This window comes from Rattus norvegicus, chromosome 8, assembly GCF_036323735.1.
Source record: "Rattus norvegicus strain BN/NHsdMcwi chromosome 8, GRCr8, whole genome shotgun sequence".
NCBI classification, from domain to species: Eukaryota; Metazoa; Chordata; class Mammalia; order Rodentia; family Muridae; genus Rattus; species Rattus norvegicus.
Window position 1 is genome coordinate 120,267,067 of NC_086026.1, and position 24,620 is coordinate 120,291,686.

General features: G+C 46.9%; 1 protein-coding gene across 1 annotated transcript in view; it reads left to right on the top strand.

Annotated features, from left to right (window-relative positions):
- The first annotated feature begins 12,849 nt into the window (after positions 1-12,849).
- Dclk3 (doublecortin-like kinase 3) overlaps positions 12,850-24,620 on the top strand; it is a 52,447-nt gene continuing 40,676 nt past the window's right edge. The window contains exon 1 of the mRNA NM_001191800.1: positions 12,850-12,937. Within this exon, the coding sequence (NP_001178729.1) occupies positions 12,850-12,937 (88 nt within the window). The remainder of the gene's footprint in view (positions 12,938-24,620) is intronic.

Sequence of the window (24,620 nt, forward strand, 5' to 3'; positions counted from 1 at the left end):
CAAACCCTGCACCTCGGGCTTGTGCACCAAAAAATTTTACCCGTTGAGCATCTCCCCAGACCTTTACTTAAAAAAAAAAAAACCAACCCAATTTTCTAAGGTTATTTTCTGCTCGTGAATATTTTGCCTGCAAGTGTATCTATGTATCGTGTGCTTACGTTGTTCATGGCGACCAGAAGAAGGGCATCCGATTCTCTGGACCTGGAGTTACAGGTGAAATTACAGATGGTTGTGATCTGATTTATGGGTATTAGTAACCAAACCCGGGTCCTCGGCAGGACCAGTCAGTGCTCCTAACCACTGAGCTATCTAGTCAACCCCTTGATTTCACTTCTTCTGATAGGGTCTCATGGGACGCAGGCTACATTCACTATGTAGCTGAGGTGTTCTTAAATTTCTGATCTTCTAGCTTTAGCCTCCTATTGACCATGCTGGGATTTGAAGAGCAGCCCCATGTCTATTACACAGAAAAGGCTAACCAGACTGCTCCCAGTCTACAGTAAAATCAAGCCCTAGGTTCGTTTCCTAACTTTGTTGATTTTATTAGTTATACGGTCTTCAGCTGGTCCGTCTTTCTCATGGGTGCAGCGATCTCCACACATAGCTTACCACACACAAGACAATTCGCATCCAGCCCAGCCCATTTTAGATGCACTACAATCGAGTCTCTGTCTCAGAGCCAAGGTGACACCGTCTGAAAGTTCAACGTGTGGGAGGCGCCATTGTTCTGGAAGCCAGTCTTGTCACTGACTGCATGTCACGAATTCTCTTTTGTAAGATAAAACATTCTTTCAACCATTAGCCCAGCTTCATTACCGGCAATTTCCATGCTTAAAAAAAAAAGCTATTCTTTTTTCCCTTAAAGACTAAGATTAAATAGCACCTTTCCCTGCAGGACACTTGACCGATGATACCTGTGTTCTTCGTATGTTCATATTAAGTGGTCTGGAGCACCAAGCCTTACACATATGACATTGCAATGCAAATCCTACCCCATTCCTCTAAGCAAAAGTCAGGTTGCCAAAAGCTGAGGAATTATATAATTATCAGTCTTGCTTGCTAGATAATTGTACTTTTTAAAGGCTTTACTCAAAATAGTTTTTCTTTCTTCTTCTTCTTTATCCTAAAAAAAAAAAAACTCTACATTTGCCACCATCTCTGAGTTAAGGGTAATTTGAATTTTCTTTCTTTCTTGGCATAGCTTTTCTTGGTACTAAAATTCCGTAAGAAACAGCATTATTATAGGTAAACAGAGAAAGCCGGAGGGCTTTTTAAGGAAATGGTCTGCACTGTGTTCTCCGACACTGAAGAAGGCCCTCTCATTTAATTGGGTCTGACATTCTCCGTCCGCACTCAGTGTAAGTGGGATGCTCTCAACACGCACCCCACATTTGCAAAATTCTTGAAATTTCAAATCAGGAATTTCGATGCAAGACAAAGACACGGACTCAGAAAACCACAAAATGCTCACCGTGGCTGACCGCCATCCTTTGAGGATGGAGATGCCCTGTCGCTTCTTTTAAAAACCCACTCGTTCAGCAATTTGCTTTCCAAAAGATTTAGATCACTCATGGGAGTTTTGGATCGTCCGTCAAATTTATGCCCTTCATTAAAAAAAATAGCCACAAAATTTAAATATTACAGTGTGTGATGCTAAAGAAAATTTAGACACCAAAAGCAGTAACCTCAGATGTGGAGCGGGAGAGGCAGATCCCAGCTTCTCTTTAAGCTTCCTCCTACTCCCTTTAATGCTTATTGTTACTAAATCACAATTCTGGACCTTCAGGATGCCAGCAGGTTTTGAGTAGCTCAATTATGTGGTTTGATACTGTCACCACAGCCCTTCACAGACAATACAGAACTGCCTCTTTGGAACACACAGAATGGGTTGATGGCCACATGACCAGAGCCCAGATGGGTGGGTGTTAGCACTTATCAATGATACTTGTTGGCTGGAATTCTGTCTTTTTAGCATTAACTTTTAGTTATTAAAGATGCACACAAAAAAGCAACACCCCTATGACTGGTTTAAATCCCATGCAGACATGCAGACCCTGGAGACATGTTCAATTCTATACTTACATAAACGTGCCTCTAACCGTATCTGTGTCTGACTGTGGGAGAAGCAGAGTAATTCTGACTGCCTGTTTCTCCTTGTGGCACCCTGGGAAGGGAGACATCAGCTGCTGCAGTTTGATCAGCATCGTGATTTTCGTGGGTCCCTGAGATATGGTACAGTGACCACAGGGCATATTGATTCCTACTTCTGGCTGTTGTCTGCTGACACGGCTTCCTTTGAATTAGCTTGTAGGAGAAGGCCCTTAGCTAGCAGGGTGGGGATAGCCTCCTTTGTTAGGCCTGTGGCCAGTGTCCATTCCCCATCCATTCTCCATCTTCGCCCTGCCATTTACTTTCCTGGGGTATGACAGTCACACAGGCATAGCTCCTCCATCCACCTCCCATGTGACAAGAGCTGGGTCATACTTTACAGGATCTTGTCCATATATCAGTGCAAGTAATTTTAATTGCACACACACACATACACAGAGGGAGAGAGAGAGAGGAGAGAGAGAGGAGAGAGAGAAGAGAGAGGAGAGAGAGAAGAGAGAGAAGAGAGAGGAGAGAGAGAAGAGAAGAGATAGGAGAGAGAGAAGAGAAGAGAGAGGAGAGAGAGAAGAGAAGAGAGAGGAGAGAGAGAAGAGAAGAGAGAGGAGAGAGAGAAGAGAGAGAAGAGAGAGAGGAGAGAGAGAAGAGAGAGGAGAGAGAGAGAAGAGAGAGAGAAGAGAGAGAAGAGAGAGAAGAGAGAAGAGAGAGAGGAGAGAGAGAAGAGAGAAGAGAGAGAGAGGAGAGAGGAGAGAGAGAGGAGAGAGAGAAGAGAGAGGAGAGAGAGAAGAGAGAGAGAAGAGAGAAAGAAGAGAGAAAGAAGAGAGAAGAGAGAGAAGAGAGAGAGGAGAGAGAGAAGAGAGAAGAGAGAGAAGAGAGAGAAGAGAGAGAGAAGAAAGAAGAGAGAGAGGAGAGAGAGAAGAGAGAAAGAAGAGAGAAAGAAGAGAGAGAAGAGAGAGAAGAAAGAGAAGAGAGAGAGGAGAGAGAGAAGAGAGAGGAGAGGGAAGAGAGAGAAGAAAGAAGAGAGAGAAAGAGGAGAGAGAGAGAAGAAAGAAGAGAGAGAGAGAAGAAAGAAGAGAGGAGAGAGAGAGAGAGAGAGAGAGAGAGAGAGAGAGAGAGAGAGGTGGCCTCACTGCTGGATGCAGGGTGCAGATCACTACTTTTATGTTATAGCAATAGAAACAAAAGTGGCTTTCTTTTTTATTATTATGTTGTTTTATTTGATATTTCTGTTTAGTATACAAACATGGGCTAGATGCTTCTAGATGGTGGAAAGATCCAGGGAAATAAGCAACCTCTTCAAAAACGACTTTCAAAAGCACCACTCAATATTGATAAACGAATGGCCACAGGAAAGTAAGACGCAGTCTCGGGCCCCTATCATCAGGAAAAGATTCATGGCAAGATTTTGGGTACCATAGGCTCCTGCCATACTTTTGAAACTTAGTCTGCACATCTCAAAACAAATGCAGTACCTACGGTTGAGCATCATACCTAAAACAAAACAAAATAAAAGAAAAACAAAAACCCAAAAACCAAAACCAAAACAAACAAAAACCAACCAACTAGGCTTAAGCCTGCAAACATGAGGCTACTACAATAACACGTGCTACCCTGTGGAATTACCATGCCTGTCCTCAAAGAGTGAAGCGATTATGAGCAAATGAACACCAGTCCTACTTCCCACAATAAGGCATGTAGTGTGCAAAGTCAGACACCCATGCACACACAAACACATGTACAAGATACTTATATCTAATCTACCATCATCTATGAGATACACAAAGCCCCAAACACTAGAAACCCAACCTCTTTTAACACATTTATCCATGATTCAGTTATCCGTTGTTAAGCCCCTCGTGGTCATCTCAAAAAGATAGAAGGCTTACCCTGGACACATGTGCTGCACTCAAATATAGAGAGAGAACAAACAGCCTTCCCCGCCTGTCATGTAGCTTCAGAAACTTGCTTTCTTGGTCTGGAACCTGAAAACTGCCCAACCCCCGAAGCCAAGTATGACATGCTGCTAGTTTTTGTCTTGTTTATTTATCCACTTGCTCTTTCATTTCGGTGGTGGTGGTGATGGTGGTGACAGTGATGGTGATGGTAGTGTTGTTGTTGGTGGTGGTCATGGTGGTGGTGGTGGTGGTGATGATGGTGGTGACAGTGATGGTGATGGTAGTGTTGTTGTTGTTGGTGGTGGTAGTGATGGTGGTGACGTGATGATGGTGGTGGTGATGGTGGTGATGGTGGTGGTGATGGTGGTGATGGTGGTGGTGGTGATTGTGATGATGGTGGTGGTGGTGGTGGTGGTGATGGTGGTGGTGGTGGTGATGATGGTGGTGATGGTGGTAGTGATGATGGTGGTGGTGATGGTGATGGTGTGGTGATGGTGGTAGTGGTTGTGGTGGTGGTGGTGATGGTAGTGTTGATGATGATGGTGATGGTGGTGGTGGTGGTGTGTCTGTGTCTATGACATGGTGTGCATGTGTGTATGAGGTATATTTGATCCTGTGTGGTCACCTCACAGCCTGTATGTAGAGAACAGAAGGTCATTTTCAGGGATCAGTTCTTGACATTCAGCTTTGCAGGGTGTGATCTCTCTCATTTCTGCCATCTGTGTATTCCAGGTTAGCTGGCCCAAGAGCTCCAGGTGATCCTGTCTCTGTCTCCCATCTCGTGGCAGCAGCATTGGGATTATAGGTGTGTGCCACGGCATCCATCATTTTTTAAAATTAATCATTCCATTTTTTTTACAACTCAAATGGTATCTCCCTTCCAAGTTAACCCTCTACAACTCTCCTATCCCATCCTCCCTACCCTCTTCCCCTTTGTCTCTATGAGGGTGCTCCCCCACACACCCACTACTCCAACTTCCCCCTATGCTGGGGCATCCAACCTCCACAGGACCATGGGCCTCCCCTCCCATTGATGTCAGACAAGGCCGTCCTCTGCTACCTATGTATCTGGAGCCATGGGTCCCTCCGTGTACACTCTGTGGGCTAGTCTCAGGACATCCATCTTTATGTGCGTCCAGAGGACCTGAAGTCAGACCATCAGGCTTGTGCGGCGAGCCCTTTTGCCCAGTGACCTTTCATTCCAGTCCTATTCATTTTTGAGACGATCTCACTACATAGCCCAGGATGTCCTCCGTCTCTCTAACCTCCTGCCTCAGCCCCCTCTAATCTGGAATTACAGTGGTAGTTTATGAATCGGATGCTACCCTCTTGCTGTGTAATCCGGGGCCATGTTTTGCCCAGCATTCTCAACGGTGGAAGCTCTCTCTCTGCGATCTTAGTGGGGCATCTGAGTTTTTCAGTGTCAGCTCTGGTGACTTAAGGGAAGGTTTATATGACGTGTCTCCATAGCTATATGAAATAAAGAAAATGGGTTACAAACACTGGCAACTCAACTGCTCTACACATAGATTGTGAAGGAAAATCATACTAAGCAAAATAGTTGTGTCTGTGCACAGAGATGACGCCAGGAACTCCGTGTGGATCCATCCACACAGACATTACTGCTTTGCGTCTGCCTTCGTCTTATTTATTTGCTCGTTCATTGAAGAAAGTAGTCGACTCACAAGGGAAGATGTAAAAAATCCGGCGACCTCTAGATCGGCAACGTCAGCTCAAAATACTGCTTTCACCTCAAAGGGAACAAAAGAAATTTTTTCTGAGCTGAAGATGAATGACTGGGATCTGTGACCAGAGATTCAGGGTGTCCCAAATAACCCGTGTGTCAATGAGTAAACAGTTAACATGAAATTAGTATAGTCATAGAGCAAAAGTCCTAAATCAAGGCATTTTCTAAACATATTCTCGAGAACATCAGGTAAGCAGTCACCACAAAGCAGAGGGGACTCCCCTGTTCTTTCTGATGCCATCTGATGACACTCTTAACCTTTGGGTTGGTGGAAGGTACGGTTTTGCTGAGTTAATGCTTGCCCATAGTTTTACCTGATAATGAAAAGCACTCTGGGTTAGACACACAGGTGGACTGTCGATGATTACTAAAGGGGATGAAGATAGCCCAAAATAGTGTGGATCTGCAATATTCCCAAGCTCCAAAGCCATGACGTTTTCACCTGCTGTTTGGACTCGAAGAGACTTCAGCACGGGTGTGATTTTATTCTGGGCACATCAGCACTTACAGTCAACCAGCCGGACCCTACTCTGTCTCAAAACTCTGTGGCCAAATGGTAGGAAATGACACGTCCTTTTCATCATTTTAAAGTGAAGCGCAATGACAGAGCCTCAGGAATGGGGCCCCAGAATAAACCACACATTCCAACCTAAAATTGGAAAATTAATAATTAATGGCCAAGGAAAAAAATACCCAAAGCTGCAGGCGCATTTCAGAAACGGTGACCTTTCTGAGGCCAGGAAGAGAATCCTGAGAGGAGCAGGCACATCGGCCACAGCAACATCATGCCTGGAGAGAGCGCACATGAAGACTGTGAATGAAAGTTCAATGACTGTGTGGGAAGTCATAAACAGTCTGTGGGCACTAAAAGAAAAAGTGTGTGTGTGTGAGTGTGTGTGTGTGTGTGTGTGTGTGTGTGTGTGTGAGAGAGAGAGAGAGAGAGAGAGAGAGAGAGAGAGAGAGAGAGAGAGAGAATTATTCAGACAGTGTAAATAAACTGACTAAGGGCCTGGAGACATGGTTCAATGGTTTTAATACAGTTGTGAGGGCAGGAGTTCAGGTCTTTAGAATGGGTGGGTGTGGTGGTCGCACTATAACCCGAGGGCTTGAGATGGAGAGACAGGAGGCTCTATGGGCAAGCTGGTTAGCCAGGCCAGCCAAATTGTCAGGATGCAGTTTAGTTAGAGAACCTGTCTCAACTGTTTCTCCCAGTCAAGTGGTTTCTCCCAGTGAACTGAGGGGACAGTGATTAACCGCTAGCATGAACCTCCACTTCATGCATTCACACGCATTTGAACATGTATGTACATGTACATACACACACATACACACACACCCCACACACTCATATACTACATCATTCAAAACAAACAAACAAACAAACACCCCAAGGCAAACAGATCCATTTGAAAGCAGGAATTGTATCCAGAAAAATCAACAACATATTTCAGATGTGTTCATTTAATTCCTAATTACAAGTAGCTGACTTACCAACCAAGCGAGAAGAGGGATTACAGGCACTCACTCAAATTCCGTGTTTTCTCCATGTAGGGCAGTGGTTGATTTCTTGGTCTCTGAAACCTTTCGGTGCAGTGGACTGTGGTCAGATTGATGAGTCTTCAAACTGGATAGACCACCTCACTGACTGCAAGATAGGTAGGAAGCCACGACTGGCTGGGTTACCACTGACCCCCGTTGGCTGTCCCCAGGGAAACATCCAATTGGTCCTGATATTGTCACTGCACTTCCCACCCTCTTTCACATCCCTCTATTGGTGATGGAGGCAGAGAAATTACTGGTCAACGGCACGAGCCTGAACCCTGGCCTGGCAGAGGTGGTGCCTAGGCAAAGGCTGCTCAGAGACAGGGATAAGAAAAGAGATGGGAGTCAAGGAGAAACAGGGGGTATGCTCTAGCGGGGGCCTTCAATACTCACAGCCAGTGTCCAGAGATCAGAGGTTGAAGAGCTTTGCAAGCCACCTTAAAGGGCTTTAGATTTGGACTCTTACACGTCATTGCAGGCTGTTACGTGGGAGATTGCGCAATAGAGTAGGTCAGTAAGGAGGATTTCCTTAGCTCTGCTAAAGCCAATGATCTGGGAGCCAGGCTGGAATGGAGATATGCAGAGACGTCAAGGATCTGCCTGAGGATGCCCAGAAAGCTTGAACAAGGCCAATGGAGTGAGCAGGGCAGAGGAAGGGACAGCCGAGCCCTCGACGATGGGATTGGACTCGATATTAATTCGTAGGTTTATGGCCTGGATGAGTTAAATACGATCAAGAATCTTGCAGGAAAGGCAGACGGGGTGGGGAGAGCTTTCTGGGTGTTCTGTAGAGGTCCCTGTGGGTTGCCACTCAATTATAGGCGATTGTGTTGGACCTTGGGAGGGACTGAAGAGCAGATAGAAGTGAAAACCAAGGGCTTCGACATCATCATCCAAGGAGAATATGCCAAAGATATCCTCGAGTAATTGTAAGATTTAAGGGATGCCAGAGGACAGGAAACGTGTTTACTCATTTATTCATTTGTTGTTCTTTGAAAGATTTATTTTACCTTTGTTTTGTGTGTATGTGTGTCTTGTCTATTGTGTGTGTGTGTGTGTGTGTGTGTGTGTGTGTGTGTGTGTGTGTGCTTGGTGCCCAAGGAGCCAAAATAGGGCGTTAGGTCCCCTGGAACTGGGTTAAGAATAGTTGTGAGCCGTCTTGTGGGGACTGGGGGACATAATCTGGCTCCTCTGCCAGAGCAGGAAAGGCTGAGCCATCTCTCCAGCCCCTAGCTTTTGTTTTTTTTTGACCTTTATTTTTCAGGCAGGGTCTCCTATAACTCAGTCTGGCCCATGGTTAGTTAAGATGGATGGGCTCAGAGCGGACAGGTTCCAGGACATCAGACCAGAAGAGAATTAAATGAACAAGAGGAGACAGGTCATAGCAACGGTATGAAGGAAAACAGGGACAGAAATGGTTTTCTGAGACAGCCCAGAGAGACAGATCAAGGCAGTAGATCGCAGCTAGCCTGAAGAGAACAGAAGTGAGTGTGGACGTACAGGGAGGAGTAGTGTCTTGGGCTGGTGACTGGCTGCAGATGTAGCTGGGATAGAGTGTTTAACTTGCATTCAGGAAGCCCTGGGTTTCATGCTCACCACCACCTACTCTAGTGCTCTCTTCTATGTAGTGCATGCCTGTGTTTCAGACGCTTGGGAGGCGGAGGCAGGAGGATAAAAGGGCCAAAGCCATCCGTTGTTTTATGGGGAGTTTGAGGCCAGAGATCTTGTTCAAAAAGAGAAATGAGAGAGAGAGAGAGAGAGAGAGAGAGAGAGAGAGAGAGAGAGAGAGGGAGAGGGAGAGGGAGGGAGAGAGAGAGAGAGAGAGACAGAGAGAGAGAGACAGAGACAGAGACAGAGACACAGAGACAGATTTCAAGTTTACCTGGGAGGAGAGGATAATGGTGGTAGTTATGGGGAGGAGATGTGTAAGAACGTTCTGTAGCTCTCATAAGGAGACTGAGTACCCACTGCAGGCTCACTGGGTTAATGAGCTATGTCATGGGATTCCCCATTTTTCTGCTTTCTGAAGCTCCCATTGGGAGCCCTTCCTGGCCTCCATGTAATTCTGGGAACAGGGAGGTTTCTCTTAGAGGTTCCATGGTCTCCACCAAAGTCTCTCTTCCAAGGAACCCTTAAACACGCAGTGGCATCCCAGTCAGGACAGTCTTCCTGGAGACAGCTCCAAGTCCTTCCTCAACAGAGCTACTCAGAGTAAATGAGCTGGGTGAGGGAATTCTTCCCCGGGAGAAGGCAGATCATAAGCCATGCCATTGTGAGGGGCATTTCTGGGTAAGGCCTTACTGCTTTTGAAAGACTTGCGTGTAGAGGCCCTGTGTTGAATTAAGAATCCTTTTGATCACCCTCATCTTATTTATTGGGGCAGAGTCTCTTGAACTCACAACTTAGCTGGACAATATGGCTTCCCCTGAAGACCTCCCATCTCTGCCTCTGAAGCTGGAAAGGTGACTTGTGGTTCCAGCCTGGTACTGAAGTAGGTTCTGGAGATCCGAACTCTAGCCCTCAGCCCTGTGTGGCAAGTGTTTAACCGCTGAGTGACCCCTTCAACTCCTCACCCAGAGATTTCCCCAGACAGCCTCCAACGCCTTTGACTTAACTGGAGCTCCATGAGTGAATTTTACTTACCTGAGATCAAACTAGCCCTCTGCCTTGGCGAGGCTCCATGGCCACTGTTGCACTCCCTTGAGCTACGCCAAATTACTTCTAGTTCAGTGGCTCTCTGTGAACATGGTGTTCCTTTTTAGACCTCTATTTTGCATTCAAATGACTGCCTATGTCTGTATTCAATTTTGTGTGTGTGTGTGTGTGTGTGTGTGTGTGTGTGTGTGTGTGTGAAAAATATTTTATTTGGAAGGCTTGAGCCATTTCTTAGGTAGTAAGACTGTGGTGACTTAATTATTGCAAGGATGCACTCTCTTTTAAAAGGGAAATATAATGCTGGCATTGTTCTGCACTGTCATGTGGGACCCTAATCTCTATTTCATTGGCCCTTAACTTTTTGGGCTTGTCTTAAAACTTTAAGGCAGCCCATTGGTATCAACCCAGAAGGCAGCTGGAGCTCCAGTAATTGTTGGCCACCATATTGGCTAGCTTTTGCTGTAATAATCTTGATGGACAAAATAGCTCAGAAATTAATTGTTTGTAACTCTAGGCATTTATTTCTGTCCCTTCTAGGTTTACAGTTCTACAGAGTAGCTCTGAATCAGTGCAAACGTTAGCTGTAGGCTGATGCTGTTAGCTGATGCTGATGGTTCTTTATGTTCTCATTAGGCCGCTACTCAATTATTGTCAGGATTAGATCTGAGGGAGTTAATCTAGGAGGGTAGACGTCCAATAGCATCTCATTGGTCATTAAGTAAGATGGCCACGATTAAAGACAAGATGCAGAGAAATACTGTGGTTTGAAGGGCAAAGAATGTTACTGTGATTTGGATCTGGAATCTTCCTTAGAAGTCTAGGGGTTGAAAGCTTATTCTCCAGTCCGTGGTGCTCTAAGGAGGTGGCAAGCCATTCGGGTATGAGAATTAGTGGGGGGAGGTTAGGTCATTGGCGTCACACCCTTGAAGCCATACTGGGGCCCCAGCACCTTCTTGCCTTTGCTTCCTGGCTGTTGAGATGTAAATAAGCCTCTGTGTGTTCTTGTCATGACATACAATACCACCACCAGGGCCAAGCAAGCATAAACTGGAACCTCCGAGACTGTGAGTCAAACAAATATTCCTCCATTTAAAGCAGTGAACTCAGGGAGCCGGAGAGATGGCTTAGTGCTTAAGAGCACTCCCTTGTGTTGTAGAGGACTTGAATTTGTTTCCCAGCCCCACATGAGATGGCTCACAAGTCCTTGTAACTCAGGCTCCAGGGGTTTGGATATCCTCTGCAAAACTCTGTGGACACCTACACTTCCAACACACACTTGTGCACATAATTTAAAATAATAAAAAACAAATTTTTAAAAATTTGGTTATTGGGGTTGGGGATTTAGCTCAGTGGTAGAGCACTTGCCTAGCAAGCACAAGGGCCTGGGTTCGGTCCCCAGCTCCGAAAAAAAAATTGGTTATTGATTACCTTGGTGTTTTGTCAGAGTAATAGAAGACAGGTTGACTGTCTAATTCTATTAAGAAATGGAACAAGGAATTGCTCCTGTAATCTAACTTATTATAGACATCATTTTTGGATGCCGGGATGAGGTAGGAGGTTTAAGGGGAAAATAGAAAGCATCAATTAGTCTCAGAAATACTTTGAGAGTCCCCTACAAAGCTTCCCAGTCATTTTGTCTTTTTTTTTTCTTCCCCCGGAGCTGAGGACCGAACCCAGGGCCTTGCGCTTGCTAGGCAAGCGCTCTACCACTGAGCTCAATCCCCAACCCCAAAGCTTCCCAGTCATAATTCACTGGTCAAAACCTTTTCTTATGGTCATTTTTAGCACCAAGGCAGCAGGGAAATATAGTCTTTCTTGAGGGTTGCAATGTGTTCAGCTAAAAATTGGTGTTCTATTAATGGGTCAGAAGAGAAAAAGAGGACTGCTGATATATGAACAGTAGTTTTCCCCACAGCATGCGTCGAAGTGTGGGATAAATGCGCTGTGGTGTGTTGTCTTGAGCCGAGAGCTTCACCCCTGCTGCGGCGTGTATTAAGCCAAACCACATGAAAATGTTGGTTATCCATCCGTCTAGCCTTCAGATGCTGCCTGACGTCTGCGGGACAAGGCAGAAGACTCATCATCTGATCCCTAAGTCTATTTGACTCTCTTCCCCTTCGCCCAAATATAAAGGTCCTTAAGGAGAAAGTGCGGAAGTGTGTTTATTTCTGGGACTCTGAGACTTAGGGGTGTGGTTCGGAGAAGGGGGGCATTTCACAAAAGGCCTTCTGTGGTATCAGTAACCCCAAGAAGGGAGGTCATTCTGAGCCCCTGGGTTCGAACCACTGTGTCCTAATTTTGACTCCAGATGCAAAAAGGACGTTTTGGTGGAGAACCTACAGTCTGGCCTCCGCCCTCCAGGGAGAGGCAGGGTCGCTAGGGTTCCAGGCCTCCTTGACTTGGTAATCATCCACTGAGAGCACTGTAGAGGCTCAGGTCCCCACAGCCTTGGCAGAGGGAAAGGGGAAGAAAGGAGGAGAGGGAGCAAAGAGAAGGGAGGGGAAAAGAAGGAGAGAGAGAGAGAGAGAGAGAGAGAGAGAGAGAGAGAGAGAGAGAGAGAGAGAGAGAGAGAGAGAGAATATCCCGTGGGGTTCTGGCTATTCTGCTAGCTCTCCTGAATCGCCCTACTTGCTCAACTTCACCGCCAACTCCACCGCCCCCGGGTAACCTAGGGCGAGGCGGGGCGGGGCGGGGCGGGACAGGGCGGGGCGGCGGCAGCGCGGTTGTCAGGCTCCCTCTGGGGAGACCGTCCTTGCGCTGTGGCTGCGGCCAGCAGCAACCAAAGGGAAGAGGAGACCCGAGCCGCTCTGTGCAGCAAGTAGTTAGTCCCCGAGCCTTCCCGCGCCTGCTCAGCTGCTGTCGGGCCAGGTCCCGGAGCTGCTACCTGCAGCCAGGCCGCTAGCCATGCCAGCCGCGCCGGTCCTGCGCCCTCCGCCGCCACCGGCGACCCCTGCCCCGCCGGCACCCAGCCGCCCTGCGCCTGCTATCTCGGGTAAGTACCCTCGGTGACTGTCGGTGGGAACCCCACTCTGAGAGATGGGGCAGCAGAGGCAGACCCCACGGGGATGCACTGTGCAGGCGTGTGTGCATGTGTGCGATGTTGAGTGTATGTGTGCTCTGTGTGAGTGTTGTGTGCATGTGTGTACTTGTGCAACCCCTCTACACCATGGTTAAACTCTCTTGCTAGGGGTGACGCCGGCTTGAACGGTTCCCCTCTCTGGTCAGTCAGAGCACCATTCCTGGAAATATATACAGTACACTGGGCAGGAGCAGCAAGGTTGCAGAAGGCACCAGAGAGGGAGCTGTTATTGATTAATCTTCCTGGGCCAGGCAGTGGTCACCCAGAGACCTCCCTCATCCCATCCTTTCCTGAAAGAATCTGTTTTGGAGCTCTAGAGTCACCTCCCTGTCAAAGCTCACAGGAGAGTAGTGGAGTGGTTTTCTGAACCCTGCTCTCCAGAGCGCCGATTCTAACCAGAGCTATACAGAAGAACAAAGGGGGTTTAGAGAGAAACACTACAGGCAGAGTGTTTGGGGATTAGCAGGATAGATCAGAGCGGGAGAAATAGAACCATCAATTCATTTCAAATATAGCCCCACGTTTTCGCTCCTTTCCACGTCTGGCTCTGGGGGCGAGGTGTGGTGGAGAAAGGATAAGGCAGCTCCCGGGCTGGGCAGAGGCGTCTGGGGACACCTTCCCAGAGTATCTGCCTGCTGGGAGTGGGGCTGAGAAGTTGTGGAGGGAATTAGATTGTTACTTGCTCCTTACAGTGAGTCATTTCTCTGCCTCAGTCCTTCTGAGTCCAGACCATTCTCTGTCCTTTCCTTGATGGCGACAGCTGTCTAGTGAAAGCGAGGTCCCACTGTCAACAGCCCTTATAACACACGCTGGCATTAAGGAGACCTGCACTTCGATGAGTGTTTTGGGAGATGCAGAGTGGGGTCTGTTGGCTTTTACAGGAGTGATCTGCCGGGCTAGTGTTGAGCTAAGGATCACAGAGGAGCGAGGTTCCCAGAGCTCTAGGCAGGGACTCATTATTCTTGGGGGTTAGGGAGCAGAAAGAAGAGCCCCAGGGAGGAAAGCGGGCTACGGAGTGCTGGTTCGTCTACTCCCAACTTCAGCAAAGCATGCTCTCCATGATAGTATTGTTAGCATGATGCCACAGGAGAAAGGGCAGGTGGAGGCAGCTGCGATTTCTGAGTTCTGCTTTCCAGCCCTCTTTCCCTCAGCCCTCTTGCGGCACGTTAAAGCCCTGAGTACTTGACTCTCAGCTATAAGCCATCCCCCCATCTTCGTTGGAGGCTGACCTTTGTGCTGCTCTGCTGCCACAGGCTCAAAGCAAGGACTGACTGCAATTGCATGTCCCTCTGGGGCGGCCCCTGACTGACAACTGGAGGGTCGTGAGGAGAAGGTTAGTCAGCTCAGGTCCTAGGCTTTTCCCTGGGGAGCTGAGTGAGGAGTCCTGTCCTTTGTTTATCAAAAGCTCCTGTGGCATCACATGGTTGACTCCCAAGGATCCTTGTGGGTCTTACTTCCCTCACTTGGGTTTTAGTTGGCTTCTGCACTTCCCGACCATTCTTTCCTGCGAACAACTACTCATACACTCAGTTCCTGTCATAGGGATTCCTCCTGGGGATCTGATTCTGAGGAAGAACAACAGCAAAACCAGCCAGCCAGCCAGCCAGCCAGCCAGCCAGCCAGCCAGCCAGCCAGCCAGCCAGCCAGCCAGCCAGCCAGCCAACCAACCAACCAACCAACCAACCAACCAACCAACCAGAAAAACAAACCCCAGAACATGGAGTCATTTCCCTTCTGTTCTAGTTTGCTCTCTGTTTCTGTCATAAACGCCATGGCCAAAAGCAGCTTAGGAAGGAGAGGGTCTATTTTAGCTTACAGGTTACCATCCACTATGAAGGGGAATCAGGACAGGAACTCAGAGCAAGAACCTGTGAGGAGAAGCTGAAGCAGGAGCCATGGAGCAATGCTGCTTAGTGGTTTGTGCCCCATGGCTTGGTCAGCTTGCTTTTTATGTAACCCAGGCTGACTTGTCCAGAGATGGCACTGCCCACATTGAGCTGGGCCCTCCCACATCAATCATTAATCAAGAAAATGCCCATAGACTTACTGTCGTCTTAAGGAGGCATTTTCTCAATTGAAAGCCCCTTTTCTCAAATGACCCTGGCTTGTGTCAACTTGACAAAAATAACCAGCACACATCCCCTGCCCCCTCCTTCTTCCTCCTTTCCTCCCTCCCTTCTTTCTTCCCATGTTTGCTTTTGGGAGGAGGATCTCATGTAAACCAGGCTGACTTCGAACTATCTGTGTACCAGAGGCTGACCTTGAACTCGTGATCCTTTTGCCTCCACTTCTCAAGTGCCGGATTGCAAATATGTGCCACCATGCCTGAAAACCTTATCAGTCTTAGTGTGTTTCCTCCTCCTACTGTTCTGTACCAGGAGCAGTGGTAACAGCAGCAGTGGACAGCCTGCTTCCTCTAGGTTGCCTTTGGGTGAATTCACAGTGCCCTGTCTTGGCTCATGGTCTTAGTACCCAGACCCAGGACTGGCAAATCTCAGTAGCATGGCCCTTCTCAGTGTTCCTTTGGCACAGTGCTCAGTGTTCTGGGTGGGACGGCCCTTGGACTTGGTGCTCAGAGAAGCAGAAACAAAGTGGAGAGTTGTTCTGCTGTCCCAAGCTCTTAAATCTGTGTGTGTGTGTGTGTGTGTGTGTGTGTATGCATGTTTGTGTTTGTATGTGTGTGTATGCATCTATGTGCGTTCATGTGTGTGTGCCTCTGTGTGTATGCCTGTGTCTATGTATGAATGTGTATGCATGTTTGTGTTTGTATGCGTGTACGAATCTATATATGCATGTGTGCCTGAGTACCTGTGTACCTGTGTGTGTGTGCCTGTGTGCTTGTGTGTGCCTCTGTGTGTGTGTGTGTGTGTGTGTGTGTGTGTGTAAAATCTTTCCATTGGTTCCATGGCCAGTTCGAGGGAAATTCCCCTCTCATGTGACCCTTAATGTTTCAGGCAAAAATAGTTTGTTTTTCTCTGGATGAGCTGAGTTAATAAAGGCCTTAGTGTCTTCCTAAACGCAATAAAGGAAAGGAACGGTGCTGTGTCAACCTCAGACTCACAGGCTGCAGTGCTGCCTCGCCAGGGTGAGTGGCCTGGTGTTCTCCAGCCTGGTCTTGGAGACCAGGGGCCTTTTCCAGCAGGTCTCTATAGCTGAGAGGGCTGCTTTACTTGGAAGCCTTTGGTTGATAGCTGTTCCCTTATTGCAGTCCAGAGCCCTGCTCTATCTGTACCCAGGTTCCCCATCTTCCCAGGCGGCTGCCTGTTAACATCTAAATTCGTTCTGTCTAATGGCAAGCCCTTTTAAGAGTATCTGTGGGAGGGTAACTTGAAAGGGTTGTTTCCTCAAACTGCCTGGTGGTGTAGGTCAGAAGTGGGAAATCCAGGAAGGTGGAGCAAGGGGACGAAGACATCTGTCCTGGGAATTGGGGAAGGGCTTTATGTTTCATTCCTAGCTGTCTGAGGACTTCCAGAGACCCCAGGCAAGACTTTGAACTTCCCTGAGAATCTCAGTCTTCACCTTTCTTGCCTTAATGATAGCCATTCGCCTGACCTCAGTATCATTTGATGATTAAAGGGGAAACATTTTCATGAACTCATCAAATAGTTATTGAGCAAGCTTATAAAGAACTTACCTGGGGATAAGAGACGGACTCCTGGGAACAGTGGCGTGTGTGGAGGCACCATCATGTGGGTAGTAAGAGAGAGGGGAGATTAATTCCGGGTCAGTGGGACACGAAGGGTCAAGAAGTCTCTAAAGTACCTACATTACTCTCAAAAGTCTTATCTAATGTTTGCCCACGGCAGGTTTCAGTCTCTATGGTTATGGAGTGAGAGCTTGGGAGCCTTTCAGACCTATCTGGGACTTCAAAGTCGTACAATCCTGTGACCCGCCCACTCTGAGCTTGTTTCCTTTTTTTATAGATGGGTATGTTCCACGTGTTCTGAGGAGACAGTGATGTACAACTCTTCACCAGATGCTACAATGGAAGACAATTGAAGTTACCGACAGGCTTAGGCAGAAGAGATTGTTTGACTGTACCAAACTTTTAAATAGCTTCGGGCAGTTTAACCATCTGGTGATGTAGGTAAAAATGGAGACTTGGATTCAGAATGTCTCGGAGCCCAAGATTTCTCTTTTCTTACGGGCACCCAAAATCTTGTAGGTGGTTCTTGTTTTGGGGACCACACTTGGAATACAAGGTCCTTAGTCATTTCTTCCCAGGGAAAGTCTGAACTCTCGTGGGGGCTGAGCAGTATGTGGGGAGACAGTGGACCAATTCAGGACTCTGGGGAGGGTCTGAGTCGGAACTGAGCTGAAGAGAGTCAAGGGACACTGTTATTAGGATGTTGTGTTTGGTGGGTGCTGGATCTAATCCAGCTGCTTTCAGATGTGCTAGAATCATCCCTCCTGAGAAAGTTCCTTCCCACTCAGTGGCCACTGCAGCTTCTCTCTTATTGTGGCCTTGAGGATTCAGGAACACACAGGTTATTGGTGCAATCACAGTGTGGTGGGCCTGTATGATCTAACATTGATTGACAAGGATAATTATAACACGGGGACAAAAGCATTTTATAAAGTTGATGGGCAATGAGGGTGTGCACTGAGATTCTAGGTCACGCCAGTCAGAATGTTTATCTTCAAGAGAACAAATAACAGATGTTGGTGCAGGTGGGGGAGAACTTTTATGCACTGTAGGTGGGATTATAAATTAGTCTAGGCACTATGGAAATCAATATGGAAAGTCTTAAAAAGAAACAACCCTGGAAATGCCACAACCATGTGATCCACCTATGCCACTCAAGAATATGTAACCAAAGTCAATAATCAAAATCAGTACACAGTAGAAATATTGGATGCCTGTGTTTATTGTGATGCTAGTCATAACCGTCAGGGTATGAGATCTGCATGGCCATCAAGGGTGAACAGATAGTGGAAACAGGGTGTGTCTACAATGTGTCTACAATGTGTCCACAATTAATTCAACACAAAGAAAGATGAAACTGAAACAAATTAAACTCAGCATTGTCATAAGCAAAATAAGGAGAAGGGGGGAGGGAGGAAAGGGGGAGAGAGAGAGAGAGAGAGAGAGAGAGAGAGAGAGAGAGAGAGAGAGATATTGGTATGCCACCAAGACCCAACCTGAGCCCAAATCCCAGAACCCTCACAATTGAAAGAGAGAACCAATTCACACATCTGTGAGCATGTACACACACAAATAAGCAAAGAGATAATCTTTTCATGTTTTATTTCACTCACGGAATTGCTTCTTCTCTCCAAATGAAATAATTATTTATTTTTATTTTATGTGTACGGGTGTTTTTCTTATATGTATGTCTGTGTACTCTATGCCTGATGTAATAGAAACCAGAAGAGAACATTAGCTCCCCTGGTACTGGAGTTACAGGTGGCTGTGGGGTGCTGGGAATTGAACCCAGGCCCCCTCTAAGAGCTGTCAGTATCCCTAACCATTGAGCCACCCCTCCAGCCCCTGCAATTTTTATTTTTACAAGAGTCATGAAGGGAGAAGGAAAAGTTTATGGAAAGAGGAAGTAGACAAGTAAGGAACAAGTGATGGCAATGGGGGAGGGGTGTTAAATAGAATCAGAGTACATTCACCACACACACCCGGCAGTATCACAGCCAAGCCCATTACTCTGTGTAATTGGTACGTGCTGATTGTAAAGGGGGAGTGTTAGGAAATAGAGGAAAACTTCCTGGTGCAATTGGATGTGAACTGACTTTTCGAAGCTTGAGTTACAGTGGCCGGGGTGGTGGAGGAGGTAAGCATGTGGAGAGTGGTGTTATGGGATAAGGGGACAGCACGTTCAATGGAAGGGTGCTGTGGAACAGTGAGGAGTGTCTTGTCTTTGAGCTGAGTCCCTTGGAAGATGCAGTGTGGTGGGTAGGGCTTGCGCTCTGCCTGTGAAGTGGTGTTAGCATGGATATGCTGAGTTGTGCTGCAGTAACAGCATCTTAATTGTCTTAAAAGCCAAGCTCAAGACAGGCACGGCCCACTCGTACTCGCTGTCTCTCACAGGCCAGGCGGGCAGACTTTCTCTAGCTTACAGTGTGGCCACCAGGACACGTGGCTGTGGAGTCAACCGTGCTGCCCATGTCCGGTGTGCTGACTCGATTCTCTCTTCAGTTTCATCTCTCCATATTACAATTAGTTTTGAAAAAAAGATTTATTTATTTATTTATTAATTATATGTGAGTACACTGTAGCTGTCTTCAGACACACCAGAACAGGGCATCAGATCCCATTACAGATGGCTGTGGCCACCACGTGGTTACTGGGATTTGAACTCAGGACCTCTGGAAGAGCAGTCAGTGCTCTAACCACTGAGCCATCTCTCCAGCCCCACATTACAATTCTTATTTATTTTATTTTATTTTTTTTACTAGACAACTATAATATTTAGTGACTATGGGGAGGGGGGGAGAAGGGTCAGTTGGTAAAGTATTTGCCAAACTGGCAAAAGAATCTGAGTTCAATTTTCAGCACCCATGTTCATAAAACAAAACAAAATTGGGAGAGTTGGTGCACACCCATGTACCCAGAGTTAGGGAGGCAGGACCAGGAGGATCCCTGGAATGTGCTAGCCAGACAGTCGGGTCTGGAAAGCAGGCTCCGGATTCAATGAAGCAGTGATTGAGAAAGACACCGAGTGGTGACCCCTGACCTGCCCATGCTTGTGCAAACAAGTGTACACATACACAAAGACACAGGCACAAAAATAAAAAATAAAACTAATATTTTCTCTTGGAATGCAAAGGCAGGTGAATGTCTGTGAGTTCAAAGCCAGGCCATTGTACATAATGAGTTCCAGGAAAGCCATATTTGCATAGAGAGATCATGTCTCAAACACACACACACATACACACACACACACACACACACACACACACACACACACACACACACGGACATGCACACACATGCACCCACACACATCTCCTTATGTAAATTACATTGATAATTCAAGAATATCTATGGGGGAAATATATATGGCAAAACTTGATTAGAACACAGTCATGTGAATGATTCATAATATTGTTCAAAGGACATAATGAAAAATAAAAGCACAAAGTTAGGGCAATGTTTGAGGACATGTGGTCCCCTAGAGTATGTCAGGCTTTCCTGGGGAGCATTGCAACTCTAAACTAAACTTGGAGGTCTGGTTTAGAGACATCATCTTGTCCAGGGAATATGGAAGTGTTGGTGGGAGCAGGAAGCAAGGCTGAAGATGTCAAACTGGGGTGTGTCTGCAACAGGATGAGGTCTGGAGTGATGGGGTGGGTGCTGAGGTCTGGAGTGATGGGGTGGGTGCTGAGGTCTGGAGTGATGGGGTGGGTGCTGAGGTCTGGAGTGATGGGGTGGGTGCTGAGGTCTGGAGTGATGGGGTGGGTGCTGAGGTCTGGAGTGATGGGGTGGGTGCTGAGGTGGATGTGATGGGGTGGGTGCTGAGGTGGATGTGATGGGGTGGGTGCTGAGGTGGATGTGATGGGGTGGGTGCTGAGGTGGATGTGATGGGGTGGGTGCTGAGGTGGATGTGATGGGGTGGGTGCTGAGGCAGTAGTTATGAGATGGGGAGGAGGAAGCACCAAATGTAGGTGCAGATCAGGTCAGGCGCTTCCTCGACAGGACGTGGAGACGTACTGCACTGGGAATTGATGAAGAGGCTGAGATTGGTTGAAATCTGCTGCTGCTGAGGATGAGGCCCACAGGTAGCCATGGTGAGGATACAGGACTCTATTGATGAGGGCCACAGGTACCCAGTAGCGTTTTCCATCCGTCTTCTCTAACAGACGTGACACTTCTGACACCAGTCTGAGGTTCTTCTGCATCTTGTGGTGTCTGTTCTTTCCTTTGTGGATGAATCTGGTGGGGTTATTATCCTCCTTTGTGTCTACTGCTTCTGACTTGTTGGAGTAAGGTCTGAAACATTCTGCCTAATTAGGACTGCATTTTTTTTTTGTCTCCTACATTTTTAAGGAAAGGGGAAAAAGTTGAGAAAATTATGGATGGTTTTGACATAGAAGCTGTCATGCCAATGTTGTGAGATTCATTATCTGGCTTCAACTTTAAGAGCCCAGTAAACTTTCCACTCTGTTCTTTAAGGCAGAGAGGCTTAACATTCTTGTGGGGAGGGGCAGATGGAAACTCCACACGCTGAGGAAGGGAAAAGAAAGGGTAGGAAACACAGAGACGGAATGTCATAAAATAAACCTGTGTGTGGCTTCTACAGGGAAGTGTTATGGTAACTGAAACGTTCGGTATGAAGTACTTAGGGCTGGTGAGGTGGCTCAGTGGGTAAAAGCATGGGCCACCAAATCCTATGACCGTGCCTCTGTCAGTGGCATCCGCCTGGTGGAAGGACAGAAGCAAAGTCCAGTAAGTTGTCCACTAACTAACTAACTAACTAACTAACTAACTAACTAACTAACACACACACACACACACACACACACACACACACACACACAGAGTAAGAGTGAGAGAATTAAAAAGTAAAAAAATAAGAAAGAAAATGGTTTTAAACCTCACCCAGTGTTTCCTTTCTCTATAATGATTAACCTAATACACCAGCTGAAAAGTAGCACCGTGAGCCAGCATGCCCAAGTGCCTTTTTCTTCCCTCTTTTCACCAGAGTTGAACTTTCAGCCTCACTGGCTTGGGGAGGAGAATCAAAATAGAGCCTCTGAAACTCCCTTGGAAACATGGAGCCCGCTTCTCCTGCTTCTGTTGGGACTGGTGCTGGGGTTCTTGTGATTGGGCCATCTTGTTTAGCTGAAAGTGAGGTCTGGCTTCAGTGAGGGGATGTCTCAAAAAAGAAGAGAAAAAAAACAAAAGAACCAGGAAGGAAGTGAATGGGAAACACCCAATATCACACTCTGGCTTCCACATCCACACACGTGGAACTCTCCCAATATGAACATGTGTGTGCACACATACAGAAACACAGACAGACAGACAGACAGACAGACACACTCTACACATCCTGAGATCAAGTGCACACTTGCTTCCCCCCAGGACTGCACACTCCTTGAGGACAGGAACCTTGTACCTTATCTAGCCCACCCCTACCATGGCGCCTCTCCAAGGGAGCAGACCCCACAGGCACAGCTCCTGTAGGACTCTACAGGATGCATCTTTGGGCCTCAAGGTTGACAGGGTTTTAGGAATGACTTAGGTGACATTGGTAGAGAGTCTGGGGAATGGAAGAGGAAGGTTGTTTCAGGTGTCTGCAGCTAGAATCCTCTGGAGCTTCAGTTTCTGTGTCCAATGTTTGCAGTGGCAATTGGGTCTTGCCAGATACCTGTGTCCTTTCTAGGCAGCTGCCTTGGTCCCTGTCCATGGTCCCTAATCACACCACCTTTCCTGGTTTCAGGGGCGTGGTTTGTCCATGTCGGGGACGTGGTTTGTCCATGTTTGGTGCAGTCCAGAAGAACAGGCGGGGCAGTTCCTGAGCATTGGAGCAGCACTCAGATGCCAAGAGATTGCCTACAGACATCGATGTTTGATGTTTCTCTCCTTTAGGCAGGGCAGCCATGAGACATGCCTGCAGTTTCCAGAGATTCCCAGCAGATTACGCCAAATGGATTTAGATCCTTTCCCAGCTTCTGCTTTAGGGAGGGCCCAACACTTTGGGCTCGTTTGTGTTCTCGTGAGCAGCTTCTGTAACAGGACAGGGGACGGGAATATTGTGTGTCATCTCTTATGCTAGGCAGCTGAAACTCAGGGTACTGCCTCCGCTCTGCTCTGTTGCTCTGGCCGTCTTTTTTTTTTTTTTTTTTTTTTTTTTTTTTTTTTTTTTTTTTGGTTCTTTTTTTCGGAGCTGGGGACCGAACCCAGGGCCTTGCGCTTCCTAGGTAAGCGCTCTACCACTGAGCTAAATCCCCAGCCCCTGCTCTGGCCGTCTTGGGACTGAGTTCCTCAGATCGAGGAGATGATATGGAAGAAACCTCGTGAGCACTCAGGGGTTCATTAGAGCAAAGACTTACTGTGGTGAACCTTTGGGTTCTGGGGATTTATTAACCAAGGCACTGGCTTGTCTGTCTGCACATCAGGTTGATCCTCTAAGGACTCTGGGGAATCGTTTCTTTTCTCTTCTCTTCTCTTCTCTTCTCTTCTTTTCTTTTCTTTTCTTTTCTTTTCTTTTCTTTTCTTTTCTTTTTTTTTGGAGTTGGGGACCGAACCCAGGGCCTTGCGCGCTCTACCACTGAGCTAAATCCCCAACCCTGACTCTGGGGAATCTTTGACCCACACTTTCACTTAAAAAATGTTTTATCTTTTCGTTTAATTTTTTTTTGAGACATGATCTCATGTATTGCAGACTGGCTTCTCATCAGATACTAAAGCCAAGGGTGACTTTGAACTTCTGATCCTCCTCACGCGTGCCGGGGTTACAGGAGGGTGCTACCACCCTCTGTGCTTTGAGTGTTCTAGGCAAACCTCTACGAACTGAATTACATCCCCATCCCTAACGACTCCTAACCTTTAAGACGCTCTTTGGGGGCTACTATTAAAGTAAATATGAGTGGTTTTCTGTGTCAGCTGTAATTCCTGCAGAAGGCACCTTGGCTTTATTCATGGAATGAAAATTCAAATTCACTCTACTTAAGAATCATTAGCCCACTAATGATCGTGTCCTAATATTGAATAAAAACAACCCCAGCTTGCCTGCTTGGGGTACAATCATCTTCGATTCTGCATTAAATTACAGTGTCAAGCGGCAGCTAGTTGGAGGCCGTAGTTTTGTCATTTCCTTGAGTTCCTGAAGAAGTACTGTTTTGATCATATCTCTGTAGTGAGATATGAGAATCTGCATTACGGATTCTTTTTTTTTTTTTTTTTTTTTTTTTGGTTCTTTTTTTCGGAGCTGGGGACCGAACCCAGGGCCTTGCGCTTCCTAGGTAAGCGCTCTACCACTGAGCTAAATCCCCAGCCCCGCATTACGGATTCTTAAACAGTGGGCTTCCAACCCACCCAGGGTTGTGTAACTGAATGTGTGTGTGTGTGGGGAGGGTAGGGTCATGAAACATTTGGCAACAGAAAGGTTTCTGAATGCACAACTCACTATTAACTCAAAGGCAGACAGGTAACAAACCTGAGGTGCTTCTGGCCGTGTTCATGGCTGTTTCCTCACGTGACGTCACTGCAGCGTTGGCTCCTAATACAAACCACGTCGTACACTTCTCCCTTTGCGTGCTGCCGGACTCTTTAACCCCAACAAACCTTGAGTAAAACACCTTGGGTCTGATTCAAGACTGTTATGTTTTATGGATTGTAGTGTGTTTTTTTATATATATATAAAATCTTCTGCTCTTATTAAAGCCCACGATTCAGTTACAAAAGACCCTAAAGGCTTTTAATTTTTTTCATGTTGCCATTACTTAGCATCGAGTATAAAATTAGTAATATCTGTGGTGCCTCGGAATGGCTCACTTTAAAACAGTTTGAATTGCTGGCTCGAGTATCATCAGGAATAATTCAATGGATCTCGACTTGGTATTGGGACAGAACAAAGAGTAATTTGATGAATTTTGATTTGGGATTAGGACAGAATCTCTCACAGTTTCCGAAATGACC